The 27595-nt window shown below is 45.9% G+C and overlaps 2 protein-coding genes across 7 annotated transcripts in view; both read right to left on the minus strand.

Annotated features, from left to right (window-relative positions):
• ACVR2B (activin A receptor type 2B) overlaps positions 1–12689 on the minus strand; it is a 39043-nt gene extending 26354 nt beyond the window's left edge. Inside the window, exon 1 of one of the 3 annotated variants that reach the window (XM_036921651.2) lies at positions 11103–12689. In XM_036921651.2, the coding sequence (XP_036777546.1) occupies positions 11103–11154 (52 nt within the window). In that variant the 5' untranslated portion in view covers positions 11155–12689. Of the gene's footprint in view, positions 1–6696; positions 7800–11102 lie in introns of those variants that run through there. The other 2 variants (XM_036921650.2, XM_036921649.2) reach the window with 2 other exon arrangements.
• Positions 12690–24816: 12127 nt separating this feature from the next.
• XYLB (xylulokinase) overlaps positions 24817–27595 on the minus strand; it is a 56658-nt gene continuing 53879 nt past the window's right edge. For all 4 annotated transcript variants that reach the window (XM_057491305.1, XM_036921645.2, XM_057491304.1 and 1 more), the window contains one exon: positions 24817–25180. In XM_057491305.1, the coding sequence (XP_057347288.1) occupies positions 25103–25180 (78 nt within the window). In that variant the 3' untranslated portion in view covers positions 24817–25102. The remainder of the gene's footprint in view (positions 25181–27595) is intronic.

The raw sequence follows: 27595 nt of genomic DNA on the forward strand, positions 1-27595 counted from the left end.
CTCCACCCCCTACACAGAAAACAGACAATACTTCTCAGGAGGATCTAACAAGGTTCAAAAACAGCCCAACTGGATCATCCTACAGTTGACAAGTCCCACCCATGAGCTCAGAGCTTTCAGTTGGTATTAAAGTCCATCCATAAATATGAACAGGTCTAAGAAAGCCACTTACCTGAAAGACAGAGTTAAAAACAGACAGGAAAAAAAAAAAAGTAGAGAAAACAGAGATTATGCATGGAGAAAATAACATCAAAAACTTTGTATCTTCAGAGATAAAAGGTAATGTACCCATGAAAAATAAATAGGATGGCATTGTTAAAAGACCAGAGGAAAACAGAGCTCTCAGGAATTAAAAAGAAGTATATATGTTGGCAGAAATAAACATGCACAGAAAGATTAGATAATGTTGAAGAAGTCTCACAAAAAAGTAAAGTAAACACACAAAGATACAGAAAAGAGGAAAGAAAAGACAAGGAATTTGGAGGCCCAATCCAGGAAGTTCAAAACCTAAATAAGAGCTCCAGAAGTGTGTGTGTGTGTATATATATATACATATAAAATTATCAAATCACTGTGTTGTACATCTGAAACCAATATAATATTGTACATCAACCATATTCCAATTTTTTTTTTAAGTTTCAGAAAGACAAAGGAAAAAAAAATCAAAGACCAGTACAATGGATAAAAACAGACACCCCACCAAGGCACATGACTGAAATTTCACAGCAGTGGGCACAAGAAGACACCCTACAATAAATGTCTAGCCAGAGAGAAACATCATCTATGAAAGATGAGGATGAGGAACAGCTTTGAACTTCCAGTAGCCAATACTTGGGAGCTGGAATACAATGGGGCAATGTTTCACGATTTGGAGAAAGATTTCCTATTGATGAGCCTATACCCAGTTAACTATCAGTGAAATGTAAAGGCAGAAAAGAGAAATGCTAGATCACAAAAATGTACCTCCACCCTTTCTCAAAAGGTACTAGAGGATATGCTCCACCAAATGAGAGCATAAACAGAGAAAAGAGGATTCAAAACACAGAATACAAAAACCTAAGGATCCAACACAGGAGTTACGCAATGGGTGTCTTCAAGATGAGGAGCAAAAGAGACAGGAGGGGACAGCTGGCCCAGGACGGGAGCCACAGTCTGCCCAGAAATTCTGTTCAAAGTTCTGGCTGACCCATAACTACACAGGCACAGAACATATTCCAGGCAAACCAGTAAGCCTAAAGGAACTGAAGAGATATTTCAGCAGCTGCCCACCAGAGTAGAAAAAGTTAATAAATTTAGCCCATGTAACTATCTGCTAACACAAAAGCAACACAAAAAAAACATGGCAGATTAGATTCCAATTGTTATGTCAACCACGCTCTTCCAAAATAAAAAGATGTGCTCTAGATTTATTCTTATTTTTACATATTGCTGGATTTGATTTATAAATGTTTTAAGAACTTTTCTTGCGTATCTTACATTCGTTAGAGATATTAGTTCTATTTCTCTCCTTGCTCTATGTTACCATATCTTTTATTGCCTTGCTTTCAATTTGAGAATTTTCTTTTTCCATTTGTCCCCTTTATTAGCTTGAAAGTTATCTTTCTATCCTTTAGTAGTTACCCTAGAGATTACAGCATGACCTCTTGATTTATCAAAATCTAACATTAATTGGTAGTTTCTGGACAATGTAAGGACTTTCAGATTAAATACCATTTTCACTCTACTACATACAGCATTGTTGTCCTGTGGTTTGTTTTTATATGTATTTCAAAGTCAAGAACACATTTCTCTCATAAATATCTAAATATTTAAATTTTTCATTGTTCTTCCTTTCTGCATTTCTATCTAGATTATTTACCTTCTGCCTGAAGAATACCCTCTTTACTTGATACCTCCAATCCTGAAGGAGTCTCACTTGATACACAAGTTTAGGTTGACAAGTCTTTCTTTCGGCACTGGCTGCTACTATTTTTGAGAAGTTAGCTGTTGATACAACCATTACTCTTTTGATAGTAATGCCTTTTTCTCTGATGCTTACTAAGATACTGTCTGGTTTTCAGAAGTCTAGCTTCTGATTGGAGCAGGTGTGGAATTTTGATTTTTTTATCTTGAGGTTCACAAGTCTTCTTGAATCTGTGGTTTAATGTCTTGTTTTACAAAGTTTTCAGCTATTGTCTTGTCTACCTCATTCTGTCCTTTATTTCTGTGGCTCTGATTACATGAATCTTAGACTTTCTCACTTCACCCTCTATTTCTTTCCCTGTCTTCTGTATTATACATCTTTTTGTCTCTCCTGGGTTCAGTCCATATATTATCTTCTGATCTACATTTTAGTTTACCATTCTCTCTTCATTTGCACCTAATCTTATAAAACCATTTAATAGTTCTTAATTCCTGTTAGTCTGCAGGGTTTTCATTTGGTTATGTATTTTTCTAGCTCTCTGTTAAAATTCCTGTCATATCCTTGATCACACAGTGAGCACTGCTATTTTTCAGTATGTGTGATAACTCCAGTATGGAGCTCATCCAGGTCTGCTTAAACTATGATGTTTCTGCTGACTATTCATACTAAATGATCAGTCAACCATTGTATGTGCAAAATTGTTTGTAGAAATTATGTGAGGCCTAGAATGGTTTTATTTCTAGAATGATGTTACATGTGCTTCTGGTAGGCAGCTACAGGAACCACTAACCCTAGAACACCTTAAGCCAACTTTAGAGTTTGTCTTCTTTTGGTTCCCCCTCACCTCTATGTCTCTGGGGTCCCAATCCAGGACTTCACTGTACCCCCCTTTTGTTTTGAACTATAATTCCTGTCTTCCTAGCCACATGGCTATCAAATGCAATGCTCTGCCTTTTAGTTGCCCATATGGAAAGACTGAAAACAGACTACAGTGTCAGTCACCCCCTAGGGCCTCAGTTCTCACACAGATCCTGGCCTGCTGGGTCACTAGCTTCTTACCTGTACAATGCTTTCAACTAGAGATATTTTCTTAGTTTGTCTCTCTTTTCCAGGTGCTTTCAGAAACAGGTTGTCCTGATTATCAAACAGGAAGCCTTCATACCTACTTTTTACCTAACTTTTAGACATATTTTCAGGACCATGTAACACCCAAAGGGGACACCCTCTACACATACAAAGAAACCGACATCACTGATAGATAAGGCTGCCCAGGAAAAGTGCTAATCAAGAACTCAGACCCCAGGGCAGGGTCCTGAGAAAAGTAACTTCCTTTCCAAAGTGCAACTCAAGAGGAAAACAGAATTCATTTTTAGCCAATATTATTTCACACTGTTATGGACTGAGCTGTGTTCCCCCAAAACTCATAATCCCCAGTGTGACTATACTGGGAGATAAGGCCTTTAAAGAGGTAATTAAGGTCAAGTTAGGTCATATGGGTGGGGTCCCTATACCTAAAATCAATGTAATGTTGTATATCAACTATACTTGAATTAAAATATAGTTGGAAATATGAAAAAAAAAAAGGGTGGGGCCCTAATGCAATAGGAATGGTATCCTTATTAGAAAAGGAAGAGATACCACAAGTGTATACACATACAGAGAAAAGGCCATGTGGGGACACATCAGTAAGGCAGCAATCTGCAAGGCCTCACCAGAAAAACCAACCCTGCCAGCACCTTGATCTTGGACTTCCAGCCTCTAGAACTGTGAGAAAATTAATTTCTGTTACTTTAAGCCATGCAGTCTGTGATATTCTAACCCAGCAGCCCCAGCAGACAAACACACAGACAGCGCACATCACAGTACTATGTTGGAAAGCTAACTGGGACACCATTCATACTAGAAGAAGACCACAAATCCACTGGCACCTAAATCCATGAGAAGAGTCTGACAAGTGGGCTTACACAAGAATCCTAGTAAAAGAGTAGTGAAAGAGTAGAAAGCATGCTGAAGATGACTTGAAAATCAGAGACTTTGGGGAACCAGTCATCTCAAACGGTCTCCCTTAATTCTTTAGCCAATCGTGACAGAAGGTTGTGCAAGAACAAGGCACACACTCAGCCAGGAACTACCTGAAGCTCAGAGAGACCCTTCTGCCCTGAGAAGCTTCTCACCAGATTCTAAAATAGTTCATCTACAGGTTTCTCCCATACCCCCTACTACCACTACCACGACATACGGAACCAGGATCCCGCCATGCCAAGATCTTCTCCAATGCACTAGTATGCCCCGTTACCTGCAGCTCCTCACAACCTACAGCAAATGCCTCTGTCCCTCTGGTGGGTGGAAGCAGCATGGTGCACTGCTAGTGGGCACACACATGCACATCCACCCCAAACCCAGACCAGCATCCCCAGCTAGCCCACTGTGACCTGCCCTCTGTCAGCACAGAAACCAGGAGGCTCAAACACAGGAAGCAGCCTCTCTGGCTCTCCTCAGACACCAGACCAGCAGAAGTGAGCACCCTTCATAAAGTGGCTATTTCCAACCTATATAATCTAGCATTTCTGGAGGGGAAGAGATGCTCACAGCTTTCCACCTAAGGCTACCTGCCATCTCACCCAGCTTCTGCCCCACTGCTGTCATCAGGGTAGCCTCAAAATTAAAAAAAATTAAAAATCTAGTATGGCCATTTCTTGGTATGCAATAAAATTTTAAAACACTTGTCCTATGACCCAGAAATTCCTCATCATTCATCCTGAGACACAATCTGCATAAACTGTATATAATCAGAAAGCCCATCAAATAAACTATATAAAATGCAGTATATATCCAAACTTTGAAATTACACACAGCTATTAAAAAGATCAAGGTAGATCCTTATAAATTACAAAGATTGCCACAACATATCTGAGTTTAAAAAGCCATGACATGCAATAAAACGGATGCAAGTCACAAAGATGGTGGGCAAAAAATGGACACAGAACAGTTCATTCTGTAAGATTTCATTCATATAAGGCACGTAAACAGGCAAGACTAGCATATGCTGCTACAAGTGAGGATAGCCATTACCCCTAGGTTCAGGTGTGGAGACTGGAATGGATCAAAAGAGGGCGTGGGGGTGAGAGCTGGTAAATTTCTGATTCTTGATCTGGAGGTTCATTACATGGGTATACTCAGTTTGTGGAAAGCCATCAAGCTGTTACTTATAATTTCACTGTTCTATATGTATTTTATAATCCAATTAATGTTTGAAAAAGAGCAATACCAGTAAGGTTGAAAAAAGAAAAAACCCTATTTCTCTAGATACTTCCACAGATACAGAGGTAAAACGTCTGGAAGGATAGCTACCCAACCTAAGAAGGCTCGCTTCCAGAGGAGGACGACTCAAATAGGGGCAGGAGTGGTAAAGGGCACCCTGGTTTTTTTTTTATCTATAACATCTTAATTTCAGCAGTTGAATGTATATATTATTTGTGAAACCAAAATTAATAGAATTTGAAATCGTAAAAGATGCTATGACCAAAGTGACAGCTCCCCGCCAGCAGCCATGTCACAGGGCAGCTAACCAGGAGGCCCCTGGGTGAGGGGAGGTTTGGGAGCAGTTTTTCAGGGTAGGGGAGGCAGGACTGCATTATCTTGGCTTTCTTCCCCCAGGGGGCCCTGCAGGACCCCTCTCAGGTTGGGGGTTCACCGGAGGGGCCAAGGCAGGTGGGAAGAAAACAAGAATTCACCTTTCTGCCCCACTATTTTCTAAGCCCCAGAGCAGAAGGACCCTGAGCCCCTGTTCCTCAGGGCCCAGAGAAGGTGGCCCTCCTCATGAGGCCTGGTCCACAGGGCTCCTCTCTACCCCACCCCCACAGAAGTCAGCAGTTCCAGGGAGGCCCTGATCCTCCCAGCTGGTGAGCACCTGAAGGGAACGTCGATTCTGGGGTGAAAAGTGAAAGTCCCCGAAGTACACAGAGTACAAGGGTTTCCTAGCCCATGGCTGCTGGCCAGGGCTCTGAGACTCCCCACCTTTCAGAGTCAAGGGGGCAGGAGGGATGGCTGTGAAGGACGCCGCAAAGGAGAAGGCGCTGTCCTAGCATCTGACGGCCCTGGGCACCGCTGCACCAGCCAGAAGGGACAACATCGACGCCGGAGGCAGCGGTTCCGCTCGGGCCGAGAAGGCCGGCCCTCCTCCAGACCGACAGGCGGCAGCTGGCCTGGCCACGCCTTCCAAGAGGCCGCGGAGCCCCGGCCCCCGGGTTCCCATCCGCCTCCCTTTACTTCCAGAGCCAATTTTAGCCTCCCGGGCGTTAGAGCGCAGTTGACACTTCGGCAGAGGGACGTCTGTAAACAGGCGCAGGCGCTCGCCGCACAGGACCGCGGAGAGAAGCCCCAAGGGCGGCCTCCTTCCCGGCGCCCCACCCACCACCCAGCCCGGCCGGGTGCGGAGCCGCGGGCAGAGGAGAGAGACCCGGGCAGACCTACCGCAGGCAGACCCGCGGAGAAGCCCTGACCCAGACAGGGCGCGGCAGGCACCTCCAGGCCCCGAGCTGCGGACCCAGCCCGGAGAAAAGCCCTGGAGGGCGCCAGAACCGAGTCCCCGCCCCAGCCAGGAGCCCGTGGGAACAAGCCTCCCCGCACGGTGTCTAGAGCAGCTCCAGGACTGCTCCTCCCGCCTGAGAGTCCCGGCGGTGGCCAGGTCCCGGCGGCAGGCTGCGTACCCGAGCTCAAGATGACGGGGGCCCGGCAAACCCTCCTGCCCGAGATGGGGGCTGCCGCCCGCAAGGCCCACCCACGGCCTCTACCTTCGCGGACAGGCCGCCCCGGGGCGCCCGCAGGCCCGGACCCGCGCGCACGAAAGGCCATGGCCCCCGCCTCCGGCAGCTCCGGGCGAGAGACGCGGCCGACCGGCCTTCCCCTCCTGCAGCGGCCGAGGGGCGGGCGCCGAAACCCGAGCCGCCCGGGAAGACTCGTGGGCGCCAGGACTTGGCGGGGGCCAGCGCTCCTCCCGACCCGCGAACCCGAACCAAACTTGCTGCCGGGCAGCTGGCACCGCGGGGACGTCCAGCTGAAGACAGTCCACCCCGACGGGCGGTCGGCCGGCCGGCCAGGGCGCACGCACCGCCCCATGCCCCGCTGATGCCACTCTACAAGCTCAGTACCTCCCGTAGATCACAGGTGCTCCACCTGGGGCGATTTTGCACCGGCTCTTCGGAGGAAGTTTCGGTTGTCACACTAGCGTTTAAGGGGCGGAGGCCGGGATGCTGCTGAACATCCCGTAGAGCCCAAGACAGCTATGCGCCCGCCTCCTACGCGCACACACACAGCGAAGAATCATCGCGTCTGCAGTGCCAAGTGCGGAGGCTGAGAAACTGTTCTAGAATAAGGTCTATCTACCCAGCCAGGACCCTGCCTGAGGGTGCTCCCCAGTCTTCTCAGAACTTACTCTCAGGCCCAGGTTGCATCCACAAGAACAGGCCAGTGTCTGCAAGCGCATCTGGCCCTAACCTGATGCTACTGCTCCTCACTTGCATTACCCTGAGCTCCCAGGAAGAGACTGAATGCACTGGCCCTTGAGGGTGGACTTCCTAGAGAAGGGGCAGCCCAGGGCTGTAATCACAACAGGCAGAAGAATCATGTCCAGTGGTTAAAACAGGTAAGTGCAGACAGCAATGTGGAAAAAAGCCCAGTGTGCCTCTCTCCCAGCACAGCAAGCTGCTGCTCAGGACTGCTACAGCAGGCATGTGCAGCAGGACAGCCAGAACTTTACGGAGTCCAATCCAGGCGGCCACCAGGTTCTTGTTTCAGTGGGAAAAAGGAAGTGTGCATGCACAATAGTGCACACACACAGTCCCTTGGGTTTGTCTGTTCATGGGGGAAGGGTCCACTGCCTTCATCAGATTCTCAGAGGGCCCTGACAGAAAGGACCAGTGTAGAATCAGGGCTTTCACTGGAATCCCTGTAGTTGTTCCTCCTGTGAACAGTGCCAGGGGAGGGCCAGGTGCTATTTGGGGACTCTCCGTGCCCAAAAAAGATCCTGCAGGGTAGCACTTCTCAAGCTGTGGGAAGCCATGGGGTCTGTAGGGTCTGAGTTTCTTCTAACATCTTCTACCTTAGAAGAGCCTCCAAGAGCAGAGGAGGGTACCCACCGCTCCCAAAGGGCAGCCCAGCCACACAAGGCGGAGCCTGGAGTGCCCAGCAGGTACAAGGACAGGTAGGACAGGACACCCTTCCCTGGGCAAGGGTACCAATGGCCCAGGCTCTGTGGTTTGTCCTGCTTGCTGTGCTATCACTGTGCTGGGCCTAAGGGTCACTTCACTCATCACACACACCTCTCCCTGAGAAAATGGACATCTCTGGGTAAAAGTAGCCAGCCTATGAGGTCAGACAGGGGCACGTCCTGGCGGGACACTCCAGACTCAGTTCCTCCTCCCAGCCAGCCACTCCTGACATTCCACTCAAAAGACGCTCCACCTCACCCCGATGAGAACCTGATCTGAACCCCAAGTAGACACAGATGTCAGGAGCCCTTATGGGATACACGGTATGTCAGGGACAGCTACCACAAGGCAAGAGGGCCACATGACCTGCTCCCAGGGACACTGGGTCAGGCCCAGAACACAAAAGACACAGAACCAACTCAACACTGACTTAACAGTTAACACTGTATACCCTTGCTACAGCATAAATTCTGCCTTTTCTTCTAGGCCTGCACCACCCAATATGGTAGCCACTAGCAAAGTAAGGCTTTTGAGCACGTGAAATATGCAAAGTCTGAACTGAGATGTTCTCTCAGTACAAAATACACACTGGAACTTGGATGACGGTACAAAGTAAAACAAAATGTATCCTTAACTGTAACACTGATTACATGTTGAAATGAGTAATTATTTTGTATATATATTAGGTTAAATAAAATATACCATTAATTTCACCTTGTTCAGGATTGAATACGTGTCGCCTCAAAACCAGTATGTTGAAACACACCCAATATGATGGCATGTGGATATGGGCCTTTGGGAGGTAATTGGACTGGTTCATGACGGTGAACCCTCATGATGGGGTTGGTGGAAAAGGGACAAAGAGCTCCCTCCCACCTCTCTCTCTACAAGCAGGAGAATGGGAGGTAATTGGACTGGTTCATGACGGTGAACCCTCATGATGGGGGTTAGTGGAAAAGGGACAAAGAGCTCCCTCCCACCTCTCTCCCTACAAGCAGGAGAAAAGGCCGCATGAGGACACAGTGAGAAGGCAGCCACCTGCACGGCAGGCAGAGGGCCCTCAGAAGAACCCCACCATGCTGGCAATCCAATTTTGGACTTCCAGCCTCCAAAACTATGAGAAATTCTGTTAGTTTAAGTCACCCAGTCTATGCTACTTTGTTATAGCAGCCACAACAGTCTAAGACACACCTTTTTTTCTTTTATTTAAAGACTAATATAAAATTGTAAGGTATATACTGGTTCACACTATCCTTCCTGTGGCTCCTCCTCCTACAACGGCGTGCGCCATAGGGGGCAGAGTAATTCTAAGCAGCAAGCCACGAGCCTGACAGGACGCCTCCCATGAAGTCAAAGGAGCCGGTGGGCCAGCTCCGCCCTCACCTGGGCTTGGGGAAGTGGAATGACTGCCGACCACAGCTCCTCAAAGGTCAGGGCAGTGGCCACCGGAATGCCTGGTTTGACCACGCGAAGCACCCAGTGCCCCCACCTCACTCCCAGGGCAGGACACAGTCCTTTGGACTCATCTCACCCCAGCTGCCCCACCACGCAGAGTGCAGTGCTCAGCACTGCCCAAGCCAGGAAGTGGGAGCCAAGGAAAAATGCAGTCTTTCGAGGGGCGCATCCCACCATAACAAGCCTAATCAGGGGGGCCGGTGAGACTGCGAGGCCGACCGACACGAATTAGGGAGAGGGCTCCAAGTCTGAGACTGTCCTGCCCTGGAAGGCGGCCCTCCCCGCTCCAAGGCCTTCCCTTCACCGCAGAGCGCTCATTCCCGGCAAAAAGCATATCAAAACAGCACTTACAAGACAGAGAAAGGAACAAGTTCAATACCACCACTACTTTACTTCCACCACAAGAAACGGCTCCAAAAAGAACCATGACGCCCCCTCCCACACTGTGCCCAGGTACTAATAAGGGGGTCTCTGTCCTGCGGTCTCTGCACTCAAGCTACTCAGCTCCAAGTCCCACGCCTAGAACTCACTTGCTTTCGGGTGTACACCGCTAACGCCCCGCTACACTGCAAAGGAGACGGATACCGCGGGGTGCGGATGGGATGGAGACTCCCGGACCCCAACAGCGGCAGCACGGGGATCACCGGCCCGCCCCTGCGTATCCGACCCCGCCCTCCGCGGGTTTCCCAGACTCTGCGCTTCGACCCCGCGGCGGCGGGGAACCCGCGCTGCATGTGTAATGGGGGCTGGGAACAAAGACGCGCAGCGCCGGCACCGGCCGCCCGGGCTTGGCCGCGCGGCGCTGGCGCACGGCTCCCCACGCTTCTCGTGGCTGCCCGGAGCCCTGCGAACCCGAGCCCACACCGAAGTGGGCGCTCCCGCACGTCAACAAAAAAGCCGGTGTCCCGGTCTTGAGACGACGCCTTCCCGCGGAAGTCCGCGCGCACCAGCACCCGCGCCAACACTCACGCCAGCCGAAAGCCGCCCCGCGAGTCACCCGGCCCCGCCACGTGCTTCTCGGACGCCAGAGCCCGCGCAGACTTGTTGGGTGCTCTTGGGCCCCACCTCCCCTCCCAGGCGCCCAAAACAAAGCGGTGCTGTGGGCGGCCGCTCCTCGCGACCTAGGGCCGCCGCAGGAAAGGAAGGCGCGTCTCGGTGGACGCTGGGCAGCCGCTAGTGGGGTGGGACGGAGGGGTCCCCGAGAGTGTGAAGCAGCCCCCTTCGCTTCGCGCGCGCAGCAGCAAGGGTCGCGCGGTCCGGCCCCCAGCCGCCGCTGCACCTACAGTCCGGCCCTCCGAGCCACCTTCCCCACGCTTCGGTCCCCCTCTCACTCCTGGGTCGTCCGCGTAGCCTGAACCCCGACCCTGAACCTCGGGGTCCCGGCCCCCATCCTGGGGTCGCCGCATAGACGAGACCGTGAGCGGGGTTCCCGGCGCGCCCCCAGCCCCGCCCGGGAGGTGCGAGCCGGCTGCGCGGAGGCCGGGCCCGCCCTGCGTTGGTAAACACCGCCCGCCCCCGCCGCGCCCCGTCCATACCCGCGCACAGCGATCCCCAGAGGAGGGCGAGGGCCGCCCAGGGCGCCGTCATGTTCTGCGACGCCTCCCGCGGACGCCCGGAGCCCGCGCGTAGGGTCCGGCGGCGGCCGCGCTCTCCTTCCCGCCCCTTCCTTCGGCCTCACTCCCCGCGCGCTTCCTGCGCCTTCGTCCGGCAGCTGCAGGCTCCGGGGGCCAGGCTCAGGGTCGCTGCGGGCGGCGCGGGCTGCGGCCCGGGTTCCGGGGCGACGCGGGGGCTGGGGGGCGGCGGCGGGGCGCGGGCCGGGGCGCGCCCGGCTCAGGCATAGCGCGGCGGGGCTGAGCCCGGGCCCCGGGCGCAGGGGCCGAGTCCGGAGGGGCCATGAACGGGGGAGGGGTGGGGGGAGGGGAGCTGAACCGCGTCCAAAATGGCTCCCGAGCGCGGCGCGGAGCGGCCGGCGGGGAAGCCCGGATGTTGGATACAAAGGGGCGGTGAGCTGGGCGGGGGCGGGCCCGCCGGCCGCGTGGTCCGCGCCCCCGGGGGTGGAGCCCTGAAAACAGCAACACGGAGGCTCCGCCCCGCCCGGGGACCGCGCGCCCACTGGCGCTGAAGCGCGAGGTGGGGCGTGCGCGCAATGGGGGCTCGGGCCTTGGACGCCAGGACCTGGGACGACCTGGGTCCCCGGGACCCTGGACCTCGGATACCGGGACTCCCGGGACCCTGGGCACTCCGACCCGGGACCTTCGGACCTGCACTCCGGACGCGGGACCCCTGGACCTCTGGCACCAGGGACGCAGGACCCTGGATTTTCCGTGCAGGAGCCCATGCTCCCGAACGCCTGCTGCTCTGCGGCCTGGACGTGGGCAGTCGACCCGGGACTCTGGCCTGGATTTCCTCCCCACACCTGTGAGGTGGGGGCCACAACGAACCCTAGGAGAGTCGTGTCTTCGTTGATGGGCAAATTAATCAATAGGAAAAGACTGACTTCGAAATGACAAGTGGTTCCCCACGTCTGCATATCTAACCCCCACCTCCACCCCAAACAAAGGCGTGACTGGGGACCCATCCAAGTAGGAGGGGCTTGGAGCTCCGCACAGCGAATTGCAGTGGTTATAAAGGGCCTCGGCAGCGTGCTTCCCCACTCTCACCCCAAACGATCCTCAGCACCCCACCAGTTTGCACCTTCAGAATTTTCCCAGTTGCCCCCAGCCCAGCAGCTGGCGATCCTGCTTAGCAATGACTTGCTGTCCGCCTCACCGCCAGGTACCTCCTTGGGCCGATTCTCCATCTCAGATTCCACCTTCCTTATCACCCAACCAGAGTCTGGGGTCAAGATGGGGCTCCCAGCTAAAGCTGGAGAACTCAGCACAACTCAGAGGCGAGGTGCGCGATCCTTGCATACAGAAAGTGTTCTCTGCCGTCTCCAGACTTGCCACTGCCTTCTTGGCGCAGAGCAGGACAGGAGCAGCGACAAAGGAGGTGGGACTGGAAGTCTGAGTTATTATTTCACTGCTGTAGCTCAATTTCCTTATACAGAAATGAAGAGGTTAAATTCCTTCTGTGCTTTGCATTTTTTTAATAGCAGAAATCATATTCAAACAAATTTTTATGAACATATTGTCTTGATTGAAGTTGAAATGAGGGTCCCCCACCCCCCATTTCCAAATCAGGAGGAACTCCTCAGGGACCACTCTTAGGAGTCACTACCCAGAAATCTTTCTGGGTCTCTAAAGTTCTCTTCCAGCTCTGGAAAATCCTGTGTTGAAAATTACAGCGCCCCCTTGCCACAACCCCTGTATAGTAACAACTGAATTCTACCATGTGCCAAAGGAGAAGCAGTGCAAACGGGGCACCCTGGCTGTGTATAGGGAGGGCATTTGGCAATCCCACAGAAGTTCACCATTATCAGCCAGGCACACTGGCCTGCTTCCTATTCCTCAGACACATTAAGGTTGTTTCTGCCTTACAACCCCCAAAATCCCCATTACACTGCTGGAATATTCCTCCCCTGGTCCTCTTGGGAGACTGAAATCCACGTACGGGATCACCCTCTGTCTCTGCCAGCGTTTTGTTCATTAGTCTGTTGAGCACATACTAGGCTGGTGGGGAAAGGTGATGGATATCTGGAAAGCAAGTTTGGTTTGGGTGTTCTTTTCTTTTGAACTACAGGAATACTAAATACTACATTTGATATCAGACATGGAGTGACTGGAAACTGAAAGGCAAAAAACAAGTGCCCACTATAGAATTTATGGCAGGGAGCTCTGCCATTCAGGCATTCTCTGTGTTGGGACCACTCTTCTAGCCTCTCTCCTCAATAATTAAAGTCAGAACAAGGGAACTAGGAAGAAATATTGAGCTAGTGTTTCTTCAGTATTGAGCTAAATGGAAGAAGATGAAAAACTATAGTACTATATGAGCTGGTATCTGCATCACTATAAAGCATTGCATAGTGAGGGTTTAATGCATTCATTGGGCAAGATAAACTAAAAGTAACCACAGTTTTTGTATTTGGAGACCTACTCATTTAAAAAACAGAAGCGGCCCCAGCCTCTCTCAGTTTCTGAGAGGTCCTGATTAGAGATATGTTGTTGTGGGTAATTATGAGAGATATGGGGTAATATATATGTCAGTATATATTACTGGGTAATTTAGGCACAGTGGTGCCGCATTAAACAATTTCAGGGGGTACCATTCACACTGTATAATGGGGGTGAGTCCATGGTTTCCTTGGCAATGCAATTCCCCAGATTTAATAAGCTATCTATTTCTAATCTGTTCTGTGTGTCAACAGCATCAAAAATTATTTCCTATGTATTTTTCAAACTGTTTTGTTTCTTTTCTTCCTTGCTGCCATCCTTCTTTCCCCATCCTCTCTTAATGTGGCTATCTTGAGGTCAACTAAATTAATTGCCTTTGGTGGAAGATAACTCTCTAATTCTCAAAATAGATTAGATTATGCTGTGCTAATGGAAAATCCCAAAATCTCAATGTCTTAGGACAACAAAATGTATTTCTCACTTATCCGGCATGTCCACTATGTGTCACCAAGCAAGCTGTATTTGTTGTAATAATTCAGGGACACAGGCTAAGAGATGCTACATTTTCATACATGCTTCTATTGCAGAGAGGGGGGATGGGGCGGGAAAGGAGCATGGTAAATTATATTCCGGCTCTTAAAACGTCTACCGATTCTGGGAAGGTGGTGACTAGGATGGTGGCTGCATAGTTTTTGAATCTTCTAAAATCCTCACGGACTACATGAAAAAAAATCCATGTACATTTACAATAAAACTAGGTGACAAAGTTTCCCCATAACACCAAAATACAAGTACATGGCGACAAACTATAAACTACCAACAGCAATAAAAGCTTCATGGACTAGCAGCTGTGCAAGAGGAAGCTGAGGAAGACAAGGCGGACGAGGCACCTGGGAACAAACAATAGAATCCCCAAATAACTAAATGATACTCATTGGAAAACATGGCTCAATAACTTAAGAATAGTGGGTGCAACTGGGAGGGGTTCCCCCAATCCAATAGCAAGTCAGTGTGAGGATACTCTGGTAAGAATAGAAGGAGCTGGAACATGGTCGCCGTAAACTCTAAAACTGACCAGCCAGGTCTCCCTTTTCAGTCGGATTCCTACATTGAGGAGAAACTGCTAGAAGTGGAACCAAAACTGAGCTGGATAAGATTATTTACTTCCAGCCATCATGTAGTAACTGGAATGGTATTTGCACATCTGCCATAACAAGGAAACTGGAAAAAATATAGGGGGCAACCATTTTAGGACATTGGACAATGCTATAATCCTTGAGAAAAATGAAACAAATGAAGTGAGCCTCCTACCGGGCTGCCCCTGCTTTCTGTCTGCAGACAAATTCCAGCCCACAGTGCAGGAAGCATGTCCCAAGCAGATCCAGGCAACCTTGCAGAGTGGAGGACAGAGAGAGACTGGAATCAGAAAGGCTGCAACAAATCTGAGAGGCAGGGTACTGGAGAGGAGAGAGCTGCATAGAGAAAGCTGGAGCTCTGCAGAGGATGCTCCTGGGGTCTTGGGCTGAATTCTGAGTTTCACATACATATAACAAAACTCTATGAGGTGAGGGAAAGAAAGAGAGAAGAGCCATAAACTGAATAGCTCTGAGAAATCACAGAGGAAAGAGAAGTTTTTCATTCTAACCAGCCAGAGAGGAAAGTCCTCACCGAACACCCAGGACGCTCAGAGTGGAGACTCAGGATGATGGTTCCCCCACTTCCATTCAACGTTATCCTGGAGGTTCCAAACATGGCAATAAGGCAAAAGAAAGAAAGATTAGAAAGGGTAAAGTGAAACAGTCTTTTTCTCACAAATGATATGACATACATAGAAAATCCTACATATCCTACCAGTACAAAATACTATTAGAACTAATAAGTGAATTTAGTAAGGTTGCAAGATATAAGATCAAACAAAAATCAATTTCTATATACTAGCAATGATACCACAGAGTATTTGTTTAAGCTAGCAATAAAAACCGACAAATGGAAAATGAAATACCCTTATATCAGCATCACAAAAAATTAAGTATATACGGTCAATGAGCACATGAAGAGATGCTCAACATCACTAGTCACTGGGGAAACACAAATCAAAATATTCAGATACCACATCACACCCATAAAGATGGCTATAATCAAAAACAAAACCCCAAACAAAACAAAAACAAAAAATAACAAGTGCTGACAAGGACATGGAGAAATTGGATCCCTTGGCCTTACTGGTATGAATGTAAAATAGTACAGCTGCTGTGGAAAATAGCAGCAGTTTTGAGGAACAAACAGTTCGTCAAAAAGTTAAACATAGAATCACTACATGACCGAGCAGTTCCACTTCTGAGCATGTACCCGAAGGAACTGAACACAGGGACTCACATGAGTATTTGTATGCCTGGGTTCACAGAAGTATTATTCACAATATCCAGAAGGTGGAAACAACTCAAGTGTCCATCAACAGAAGAATGAATGTGTTCTATACTTACAATTACCGCATGGATGAACCTTGAAAACATCATGTTAAGTGAAATAAATCAGACGCAAGATGATATGTGCTGTATTATTCACTTATAGAAGGTATCTAGAATGGAAAAATTCATAAAAACAAAGTAGAATGGTCAAGCCAGGGAGGTAAAGGGAATGGGAGTGGTGGTTTAATGGGTAAGAAGTTTAGGTTTGGGATGGTAAAAGCAGTTCTGGAAATGGATGGTGGTCATGGTGGCACAACACTGTAAAAATATTTAATACCCTGAATTGTATACTTAAAAAATGGTAAACTTTATGTATACCAATTTTACTACAATTAAAAAATGTACTTAAATGACTAGGGAAAGCTTCTGTACAGCAAACGACAGCATGAAGAGAACAAAAAGGCATCCTACAGTAGGGGAGATTATATTTGTAAACGACATATCTGGCAAGGAGTTAACATCCAAAATATATAAAGAACTCACATGCCTCAACACCCAAAAAGCAAATAACCCTATTAAAAAATGGGTGGAGGATCTGAACAGACACTTCTCCAAAGAAGAAATTCAGATGGCCAACAGGCACATGAAAAGATGCTACACATCACGAATTATCAGGGAAATGCAAATTAAAACCACAATGAGATATCACCTCACACCAGTTAGGAATGGCCAACATAGAAAAGATTAGGAACAACAAGTGTTGGCGAGGATGTGGAGAAAGGGGAACCCTCCTACACTGCTAGTGGGAATGTAACTAGTTCAACCATTGTGGAAAGCAGTATGGAGGTTCCTCAAAAAACTAAAAACAGAAATGCCATTTGATCCAGGAATTCCACTCCTAGGAATTTACCCTAAGAATGCAGGAGCCCAGTCTCAAAAAGACATATGCACCCCTATGTTTTTCACAGCACTATTTACAATAGCCAAGAAATGGAAGCAACCTAAGTGTCCATCCTGTAGATGAATGGATAAGGAAGAGGTGGTACATATACACAATGGAATATCATTCAGCCATAAGGAGGAAACAAATCCAACCATTTGCAACAACATGGATGGAGCTAGAGGGTATTATGTTCAGTGAAGTTAAGCCAGGAGGAGAAAGACAAGTATCAAATGATTTCACTTATCTGTGGAGTATAAGAACAAAGCAAAAACTGAAGGAACAAAACAGCAACAGACTCACATAACCCAAGAATGGACTGACAGTTACCAAGGGGAAAGGGACTAGGGAGGGTGGGTGGGAAGGGAGGCATAAGGGGGAAAGGGGGACATTACGATTAGCACACATAATGTGGGAGGGGGGCACGGGGAAGGCACTGTAGCACAAAGACAAGTAATGACTGTATAGCATCTTACTACGCTGATGGACAGTGACTGTAATGGGGTATGTGGGAGGGACTTGATAATGGGGGGAGTCTAGTAACCACCGTGCTGCTCATGTAACTGTATATTAATGATACCAAAAAAATGACTAGGGATAAGTTCAATAAAATGTGTTAGACATGTATGCAAAAAACAAAACTTTGCTGAGGGGATTAAAATAGGGAAATGTCACCTGTTTGTGAAATTCACCCTACATCAGTACATATAGATCTTCTTCATTCTTTTTTATTATGTGAATGTACCATAGCATTCAACCAGTCCTATAGTAACAATAATTGCTTCTTTCCAAATATTTTGCTGTTACTGGTAACTTCATAATAAATTACCTTCCATGGATGTTGTTTGTAGGTTGGAGTCATGTCTCGATGCAGGTTCCCAGAGGAATTGTTGGTTCACATCCGTGTCTAGTTGTTAGATGCATCACCAGCTTCGCAGCCTTAGTGATAAGAGCATTTTATCACACGTTAGGATTTTTGTTAATTTGATAGGTGAGAAATGGTGTTATGAGTGAGGCTGAACATTTACAAATATGCTTTAAATCATCTGCATTTTTTCTGATAACTATCTATATTGTGTTGTTGGTTGTTTCTGACCACTTTTCTATTGGGCTTTTGGCCTTTTTCTTTGTAATGTCGAAGAGCTTTGTATACATTAGGAGGACTGGATGTCTGCTTTAGAATCTCTCTCGAGGTTGTAATCAAGGTGTTGGCCAGGGCCAGGGTCTCATCTGAGGCTCAACTGGGGAAGGATTCACTCCAAGTCTCACCCTTGTCAGCACACTTCAGTTCCTTGTGAGCTGCTGGATTGAAGGCCTCCATTACTTGTTGACTATTGGCCAGAGGCTACCCTTGGTTCCTTGCCATGTGGGTCTCTCCACAAAGCAGCTTATTTCATCATGGTCAGCGATGGAGAGAATCATTAGAGTCAGCCAGGAAGATGGAAGCTGTAGTCTTCTGAAACATAACCACAGAAGTGATCATCATATTCACCTTTGTCATATTCTATTTATTAGAAGCAAGTTATGAAGGGCATAAAAAGGCACAAAATATAAATTAGTCACAGAGATGAAAGCACAGCATAAAGAATATATTCAGTAGTTCTGTGACACTTTTCTATGTTGACAGATAGTAACTACTTTATTGGGGGCGAGCATTTCACAGTGCAGGTAACTGTCAAATCACTATGTTGTATACTTGGAACCAACAAAATATTGTATATCAACTATACTTTAATAAAAATTTTTTAAAAAGCAAGTTAGACATCCTACTCACTGCAAGAGGAGAATTACACAAGGGTGTGAATACCAGGTGGCAGAAATCATTACAGGCCATTTTAAAGTTTGCCTGCTTACTGAAAGTAGCATCCCAGTCCATTGCGCTCTGTGGCTCTGGGCTTCACCCTCTATGACACCTTTCATTTGGCACTGACCTCCTTGAACTTGTGAAGACAGCATTGGACAATAGGCCTTTGAGCCACTTCTTCAGCGTGCTTCCTGCCCATAGAAAGTTGGGGAACCAGTCTTTTTACATTTAGTCCCTTTAAATCTAGGATGATATCACTTTGATTTGTATAGCATCCTAAAAAGTTCTGTGGATTTTCTGTGTCTGATTTGAATCTATTGTATGCACCAAAAGCCACAGCCACAATTTTTTGAGATCCTTCTCTCTCTCTGGGCTTAATCACTAGTACTTCAGGTATATCAGGCTGCTATGGGACAAGAGTCTAGTGATTTATGAAGTTGTTTAAATCAGTTGGAAGGGTCTATCAACAGTGAATTGATTCCTTCAGAAGTCTTAGTAAAGTATCTTTCAGCCTTCATTTTGTTTTGACTTAAAGCCATGTCTTAAATTTGATATTTTATTGGCTTAAAGGGATGGAAATGAGAAAGTTATTTTTCTGTTCCAGCTCCCCTATATTCCTTCTAAATTATACTTGAAATCTGACTAGTTCTTTTTGAAGTAAGAGTCAGATGATATTCTTTATTTATTTTTTTTTTTGCTATCATTAATCTACAATTACATGAAGAACACTATGTTTACCAGGCTCCCCCCCTCACAAAGTTCCCCACACACACCCCACTACAGTCACTGTCCATCAGCGGAGCAAGATGCTGTATAATCACCACCTGTCTTCTGTGTTATACAGTCCTCCCTGTACCCCCCCCACAACACTATACATGCTGCCCCCTTTCTTTTTCCCTGCCCTTATCCCTGCCTTCCCACCCATCCTCCCCAGTTCCTTTCCCTTTGGTAACTGTTAGTCCATTCTTGGGTTCTGTGATTCTGCTGCTGTTTTGTTTCTTCAGTTTTTCTTTGTTCTTATACTCCACAAATGAGGGAGATCATTTGGTACTTGTCTTTCTCCGCCTGGCTTGTTTCACTGAGCATAATACCCTCTAGCTCCATCCATGTTGTTGAAATTGGTAGGATTTGTTTTCTTCTTATGGCTGAATAATATTCCATTGTGTATATGTACCACATCAGATGACATTCTTAACACTCTGACTAGAAATTTATTTTTTCAAGCCCAAATATTCAGCTGGTACACTTTATATCTTCCAAGTTACCAAAGGTACTCAGTCTGCCCTAGCAGTTTCTTGCATTTTTTCAGCCTCCTGTAATAATTTTCTTTCTCATTTTCCAGTCTCCACATATACCCCAGTACCAATGTCACACATACTAGTTTTTTGTTTTGGCACCAAATTCTTTATCAGTTTTCTATTACTGTATAATTAATCACTTTAAATTTCAATACCTTAGAATTAAAAAAATATTTATTTAGCTCATGACTCTGTAGGCTGGTGACTTATGTTGGGCTTAGATGGGCAGTTCTTCGGTCTCATCTGGACCCAATTACATGTCTGGGGCAGCCAGTTACCCTGCAGGCTAGTGGCTTTGGTCAGGCTAGTATAGGCACAGATTTTTCATGAAAAAGGCAGGGAGCAAAGTGAGCGCAAATCCCAATTGCATAAGGGCTTTCAAGACCCTGCTTGTGTGTCATGTTTGTGAAAATCAAATTGATCAAACTTGCATGACTGAGCTCAGAGTCAGAGAGGCAGGACACAACAAAACTCCATGACAAAGTATTGGACACAGGATAAGTGTAGAATCAGGGCTACTTTTGCAAACTGGTATAGCGATCGATGTTATATTTGCTTCATAAAAATAATCTGCAAGTGTTTAATCTTTTCCAGTGTTCTAGAATACATGATGTAACAGAGAGATAACTGGTCAGTGGAGGTTTAGTAGAATTCTCCTTCAGACCTAGTGCCTTTTTCTATAATTTTTTTAACTATCTTTTCTTTTCCCTTTATGAATATCAGTCTAAATTTTCTATTTTTACTGGAGTCATTTTAGTAAATTTTATTTTCCAACTCATTACCATTCATCTAGGCTATCACATTTATTTTCATTGAGTTGTACAAAATAGCCCCCAAAATTAAAAATTGTTTTAATGTTAGATTTTCACCATTATTTTTATTTTGTGCATTTCTACAGATGGGTATCAAAGAATATCATTTAAAGATGACAAACCAAATAGTTGAGGCTATAACATTCATGCTTAGTATATCTTCATTGTGAATTGTGGCTTTTAGCACTGTAGTGTCCTTTGTCTTGTCTATTTTTTCCTGAATTCTACCTTTGTCAGCTATCAATATTATACTCTTTGACTTTAATGATTTGTATTTGCCTGGTATCTTTTTGCCCATCCTTTTACTTTTTAGCTTTTGTGGATTACTTACCTTAGGCATGTCTCTTCTAAATAACAAACAGTAAGATGTTGGTTTGTTAGCCAACCTGAACTTTTCTTTAATACATGAGTTATTTCATCTAATAAGTTGATTCATATGCTTGTTCTTTTTGTATTTACTATGTATATAATGATACATTTACTGTATGTTTCTAAGTGACCTACTGCTTTTATCAGTGTTTCTTTGGGCATTGAGATTTCCATTTTTATTCCAGTGATTACCTTTATACTACTTACACTATACTATTACCTTTATATACTGCTGTTAGTCTTCCTTTTTCCTTATTTAAGCCTCAACTGTGTGGTTTGTCAACTTTAAATATTCTTTGACTTACCCATATTAACTTTGCAGCAAAGAGTTCTTTGTATTGTCCTCTTCCTCTCTCCCTTCTTTATTTACTTAGTTGTGTTATTTCCACGTTGTCATAGTGTATACCATTAGATACTATTCTTTCACCCTTATGCCCACTTTTATTTTGGTCTTAGATGTAAAACTCAAGATATTCAATGCTCGCCACTAGTCCTTTTGCTGAAGTTACCCCAATCATTTCCAGGTTGGATAAAGCTTGTCTTTTAGCAGAATTCTAAGGGGTTACAAGTATAGTATTTCCTGAGCTCTGGCATGATTAATACTTAAAAAAAGAAAAGAAACATTGTTACTTACAGTACAGTTTAGCTGGACACAAAACAGTTCATATTGTTTTTTATTTTCTTGAAAATGTTGCTCCATTTCTACTTGCTTTTTGAGAAGCCTGATATCACCTAATTTTTCCATTGGAAGAGGCTAGGTGTTTTGGCCTAAAGAGATTTTTCCTCACCTTTGAAGTGAAATCGTTTGCTGGGATGTCTCAGTTGACTGTTATGGGTGAATTTTCCAAGGAACTAGACAGGCCTTTCAAGAAACAGATTCAGGTCTTTTGTTTTCAGAAATTGTCTTGGGATAGTTTTAAATATTAACTCTGTACCAGTGCCTTATCTTTTGACTTCAAGAGCTCCAATTTTATCTATGTTCATTTTCTTTGCCTTTCTTCTTATCTGTCATTTTTCTTCCTAGGCCCTTCAGCTTTTAAAAGTATTGTTTTTTATTATTGTCTTAACATTTTACATTCCTTTTTTATGCTTTACTGTATTAACAGTCATTCCTATTTTAATTTTAATTTGCTGCAATTTAGTCTTCACATCTATGATGATTTTATTGTTTTGTTCAAATTATTTCCCTAGTTTGGTTAGTTCTTGCTTTCACATTTGCCTCTTGATTTTTCATTTTTTGTTCTGAGCTTTTAAATTTCTGATCTGCAGTAGCTTTCATATCCACAATAGTTTTTAAATTAAAAAATTCATATTGGAAGGGTTGTTAGTTTACTCTGTTTCTTTTTATTTTGGAGTATTTTGTCAGCTTGAGAAGTTGATTCTTTGTTTTCTTCCTCTATTTGCATAGATGGCAAGTTTCTTTTTTTATTTGTGTTGACATGCTTGCAATAAGAGGCAACTCTATGGGGGTAGGGATAAAATGGGAAGTTAATTGAGGGTCTATGCTTCTTGGCTCAAGAGAGCCCTTTCTGTTGATCAATAATGTAAATTTTCTTTAGTAAGTAACAAGCAGTGGTGTGTGTGGGAGGTCCATTTTCTTCTGAATCTTTGACTTGCTGCTGATAGGCCATCATTTTCAGCTTCTGGCTTCCTTTACCCACTTCATCCAGCAAGCTTGCAAGGGATACCATTCCCTTCCTAGATGACCTCATCCCTCTCACAGGGATGCTTCTGGTACCACTCATTTTCTAAACCCCTTCCTCTTGATTTCCCATTAGCCACTGCTCTGATCCATGGGCTGCCGACCTGTTTGCAGCACTTTTCCACTCTGGGTAAGAACACAGGTAGTTTAGCTGAACTGAAGTGCCAACTCAGGCAAGGGCTTGTGGCAGAGGGAAAATGTGGAGGATTGTGCAGGAGAAGATCCGAGAGGACTTTCTAGGGAGGCTTTTGCAATAATTTGAGCAAGGAATAAAGGGGCCTAAAGTAAAACAGGAGGATGGAGAGAAAGGAACTTCTTTAGGAGTTACCAAAGGAAACCAAAATCACTGGGTGACTGATCTAGCATGGAAAAGAGAGACGATGCCTGGGTTGTGGGTTTGGATTCCTGAAGGAATGGACGGATGGACGGTGGCCCAACTCACTGAAACAGGAACTCTAGAGGAGAAGGTTTGGGGAAGAGCTAGGGAAGCGAAGTGGAGTCTGCAGTGCCCCTGGGAGAAGGCTGCAGACTCAAGGTGAGTTCTGGCTGGGAACACAGATCAGGGTGTCACTGGAGTATAAGCAGTACTGACACCCAAGAACAGATGAAATCATCCAACAAGTGAGGGCAGAATGGTAGAAAAAGGATGAGGACAGAGATCTGGGGCCCAGAAATAACTAAGGAGTAGACTGAGCGGAAGTATCAGTAAAGAATGACTGAGAGATCAGGAAAGCAAAAGAGGTGGATAGAATGGTTATCAAAAAGCAGGCAGGAATTACACGGAGTAAAACACATAAAATATCTTAAATGTATCATACTGAAGCTAAAAGTAAAATCAAGTATTTTCTGTTAGATGGTGTTTGGGAATCAACTCATTATTGGGAAAATGGTGAATACAGAGGAAAGAATCTACTCTGCTTCTCCTATATAAACTCCTTGGATAACTGGATAGGGGATGGATGTTTCTCATAGAGAAGAATCCAAGATGATAAGTGAAGAGGAACAATAAAATGGTATCTCTAGGGAACTAATGGAACTAGGCATGCACATCACAGAAAAGAGAGAAAACCAGACATTACGTGCCTCCTGATGGAAGAACACACCATCTTAGGAAGTTGCTTTGCATAATCACAAGTGCATGGGATCAAGCCTTTAAAAGGTCCGTGGGTTGTCAGCTAAGGAGATTTTGCTTCCTAACCACCATCAGGGGTATTTGGCAATGCCTGGAGACACTTTTAATTGTCATGCCTTGGGGAGGGCGTGATACTGGCATCTAATGCGTAGAATCAACAAAATACACAATTTGGGAAATTCTCCCAGACTACTGACCCAGTTTTATCAGAAAGGGAACTGCAAGAGGAGAGAGGGAGGGAGGGAGGGAGGGAGAGAGGGAAGGATGCTACGTGGTGCCGCCTGGGAGAGATCCTGCCACATGATCTGTGTGCCTGGGAGTGGGCAGCCCATGGGCACAGCTGAAGGGAGGGCATGGGAAGCACATTCACCAGGCCAGCCTGGGGTTTTGGGTGGGAGGTGGTGAGTTACACTGGGTGGGCACAGGGAGGGAAGAAAGATGATCAAGGAGAGGAGGGGACAGAGGCTGAAAGGAGAAAGGTAAGAGCATAAAGATGAGCTTGGAGAAGACCAGAAAGGAAACTGGGAGGGTGCTGAAGAGGGCCAAAGGGAGGGGAAAGCGGCTGGGAAGTCAGCGATGGGAGAGAGGATGGATGGGGCTGGCTGTGGGTCAGGGCTTGGGAGGAGTGGCCAGTCAGGGTTAGAGTAGGGACTGGGCTGGGCTTAGGGTGTGGAGGCTATTTGTCTCCCCAATTCTGTGGACTTAGGTCCCTGTATTAGCTTTATTTCTGCCTTTGAAAGGGGAAAAGTCCATTTTTATTGGCTATATTGCAGACTCAGTGTTATCCTACCTCCTGGGATAAAAGACAGGAAGAGATGCTTTCCTGCCCTGACCACAAGGGCACAGAACACAAGCAGCCTGTTTATGTTGAAGACGATGTGTTAAGGGGGTTTCAAGGTGGTGCCCAGCAGGGCTGGGCAGGCAGAGCCCCTGCAAACAGGCAAGAGGACCCCTGCCATCCAGAGCTGCATCTCCAAGTGGGTCAGTGAGTTCAGGCAGGCAGGGTTAACTCTGGAATTCACGCCACAGGTCCCAGGGTCTGGGACAGGATTCTCTGCTCCAACTTGGCATACTTCGGGAGGAGGGCCTCATAGACCTGGGGGAGCAGAAAGAGCAGTTTAGAATGGGGAGGGCAAGTGCCTCTTACATATCTGCAACTTGCAGTTTGAAAATGTTGCATCCCATTTACTTGCAACTTGTTTGGCTGGACAAAAGAAAGGAAGCATCAGTTCACAAAGAGGAGACACTAGTAGTCCTCAAACTCACAGTTTAACTTTTTAAAATGCAAATTATGACAAGAAACTGATTTTTGTTATCAAATTTATGAAATTAAAAAAAAATACTGGTGAAGGGACTTGGAAGTTGGCTGTGCCATTAACAGAGCTGGTGGTGCAACCCTTTTGGAAATCAACCTGTCTTTACATCTGTATGAAGGGGTTCAAATGCCAATTGCCTTTGACCCCATTATTCTACTTCTACAAAGCTCTCCTAAGGAATAATCCTAAATATAGGGTGCCAGGCCCACCGAGGGTCTTGGCACCATGCAACATCTGACTCATAAGATACCATGGGCTACATCCTGGCCCTCACAACCACACCCTGGAAAAACACATTGGTACAGTGGCTGCAGGAGCCTCTTCAACGGGAGACCATGTAGAGAGCATGTAGTTGTCAGACAGCAGCTTGCACAAGTGTCCAGGAAAGGGTCTCTTTGCCTCCTCACCACCTCCCCTCCCTGCTCCCCAGGTTACAGCTCAGGTGCATGGAGATGGAATCCACATGGCACAGGTACAAGAACCATGCTGGCTTTGAAACCTCATGCCCCACAGGGGTATCTTTTGTAACAACTCCACAGGTAAGAGGCATGCCCATGAGAAGTCATACACTCAGGGAAGCCCTAAGTATGACTTCCCATCAGGAATCCATGGTTTTCCCATTCCAGATGCACTTTCCTACTTAAAAGCCATTTTTACATAAGCAATGTTGCTGGTAATATTCCATTTTTATTAAGTCACAAAGGAAACCGGGCTAGAAAGTTAACCAAAGGTCAAATTCTCATGCAGAATAGGAACAAGTTTTGTTAACCCCTTACCCATGTCTGGTTAATTATAATGACTGAAGAGCTGGGAGGAACTGCTCTAGGACATGGAAAATGCTCAAGTAAATTATGATTCACCAGCCTGACAGAATATTATGCAGTCATTAAAAATAATGTCTATGCGCATTTTTAAGAACATAAATACTTACACTGTAATGTAGAATTTAAAAAGAAGTGGGTTATGAAATTGTATGTAGAGCACGCTGTGCAATAAGCCAAACCACAAGACCAACAAAAGAAAATGACCAGGAAGAAGCCCAGTTTTACACTCTTGCCCTCCACTCCTTTTTTTTTTTTTTTGGTATTGTTAATGTACAATTACTTGAACAACATTATGGTTACCAGACTCCCCCTATTATCAGTCCCCCCACATACCCCATTACAGTCACTGTCCATCAGTGTAGTAAGATGCTATAGAATCTTCTTGTCTTCTCTGTGATATACTGCCTTTCCCGTGCCCCCCTCCCACATTATGTGTGCTAATCGTAATGCCCCTTTTTCCCCCTTATCCCTCCCTTCCCACCCAACCCTCCCCAGTCCCTTTCCCTTTGGTAACTGTTAGTCCATTCTTGGGTTCTGTGAGTGTGCTGCTGTTTTGTTACTTCAGTTTTTTCTTTGTTCTTATACTTCACAGATGAGTGAAATCATTTGATACTTGTCTTTCTCCACCTGGCTTATTTCACTGAGCATAATACCCTCTATCTAGCTCCATCCATGTTGTTGCAAATGGTAGGATTTGTTTTCTTCTTATGGCTGAATAATATTCCATTGTGTATATGTACCACATCTTCTTTATCCATTCATCTACTGATGGACACTTAGGTTGCTTCCATTTCTTGGCTATTGTAAATAGTGCTGTGATAAACATAGGCATGCATCTGTCTTTTTCAAACTGGGCTCCTGCATTCTTAGAGTAAATTCCTAGAAGTGGAATTCCTGGGTCAAATGGTATTTCTATTTTTAGTTTTTTGAGGAACCTCCATACTGCTTTCCACAATGGCTGAACTAGTTTACATTCCCACCAGCAGTGTACCCTTTCTCCACATCCTTGCCAACATTTGTTCTTGTTCATATTTTGGATGTTGGTCATCCTAACTGGTGTGAGGTGATACCTCATTGTGGTTTTAATTTGCATTTCTCTGATGATTAGCGATGTGGAGCATCTTTTCATGTACCTGTTGGCCATCTGAATTTCTTCTTTGGAGAAGTGTCTGTTCAGGTCCTCTGCCCATTTTTTAATTGGATTATGTGCTTTTTGTTTGTTGAGGTGCATGAGCTCTTTATATAATTTGGATGTCAACCCCTTAACGGATATGTCATTTATGAATATATTCTCCCATACTGAAGGATGCCTTTTTGTTCTGATGGTGTCCTTTGCTGTACAGGAGCTTTTTAGTTTGATATAGTCCCACT

This window comes from Manis pentadactyla, chromosome 14, assembly GCF_030020395.1.
Source record: "Manis pentadactyla isolate mManPen7 chromosome 14, mManPen7.hap1, whole genome shotgun sequence".
In the NCBI taxonomy this organism is placed as follows: Eukaryota; Metazoa; Chordata; class Mammalia; order Pholidota; family Manidae; genus Manis; species Manis pentadactyla.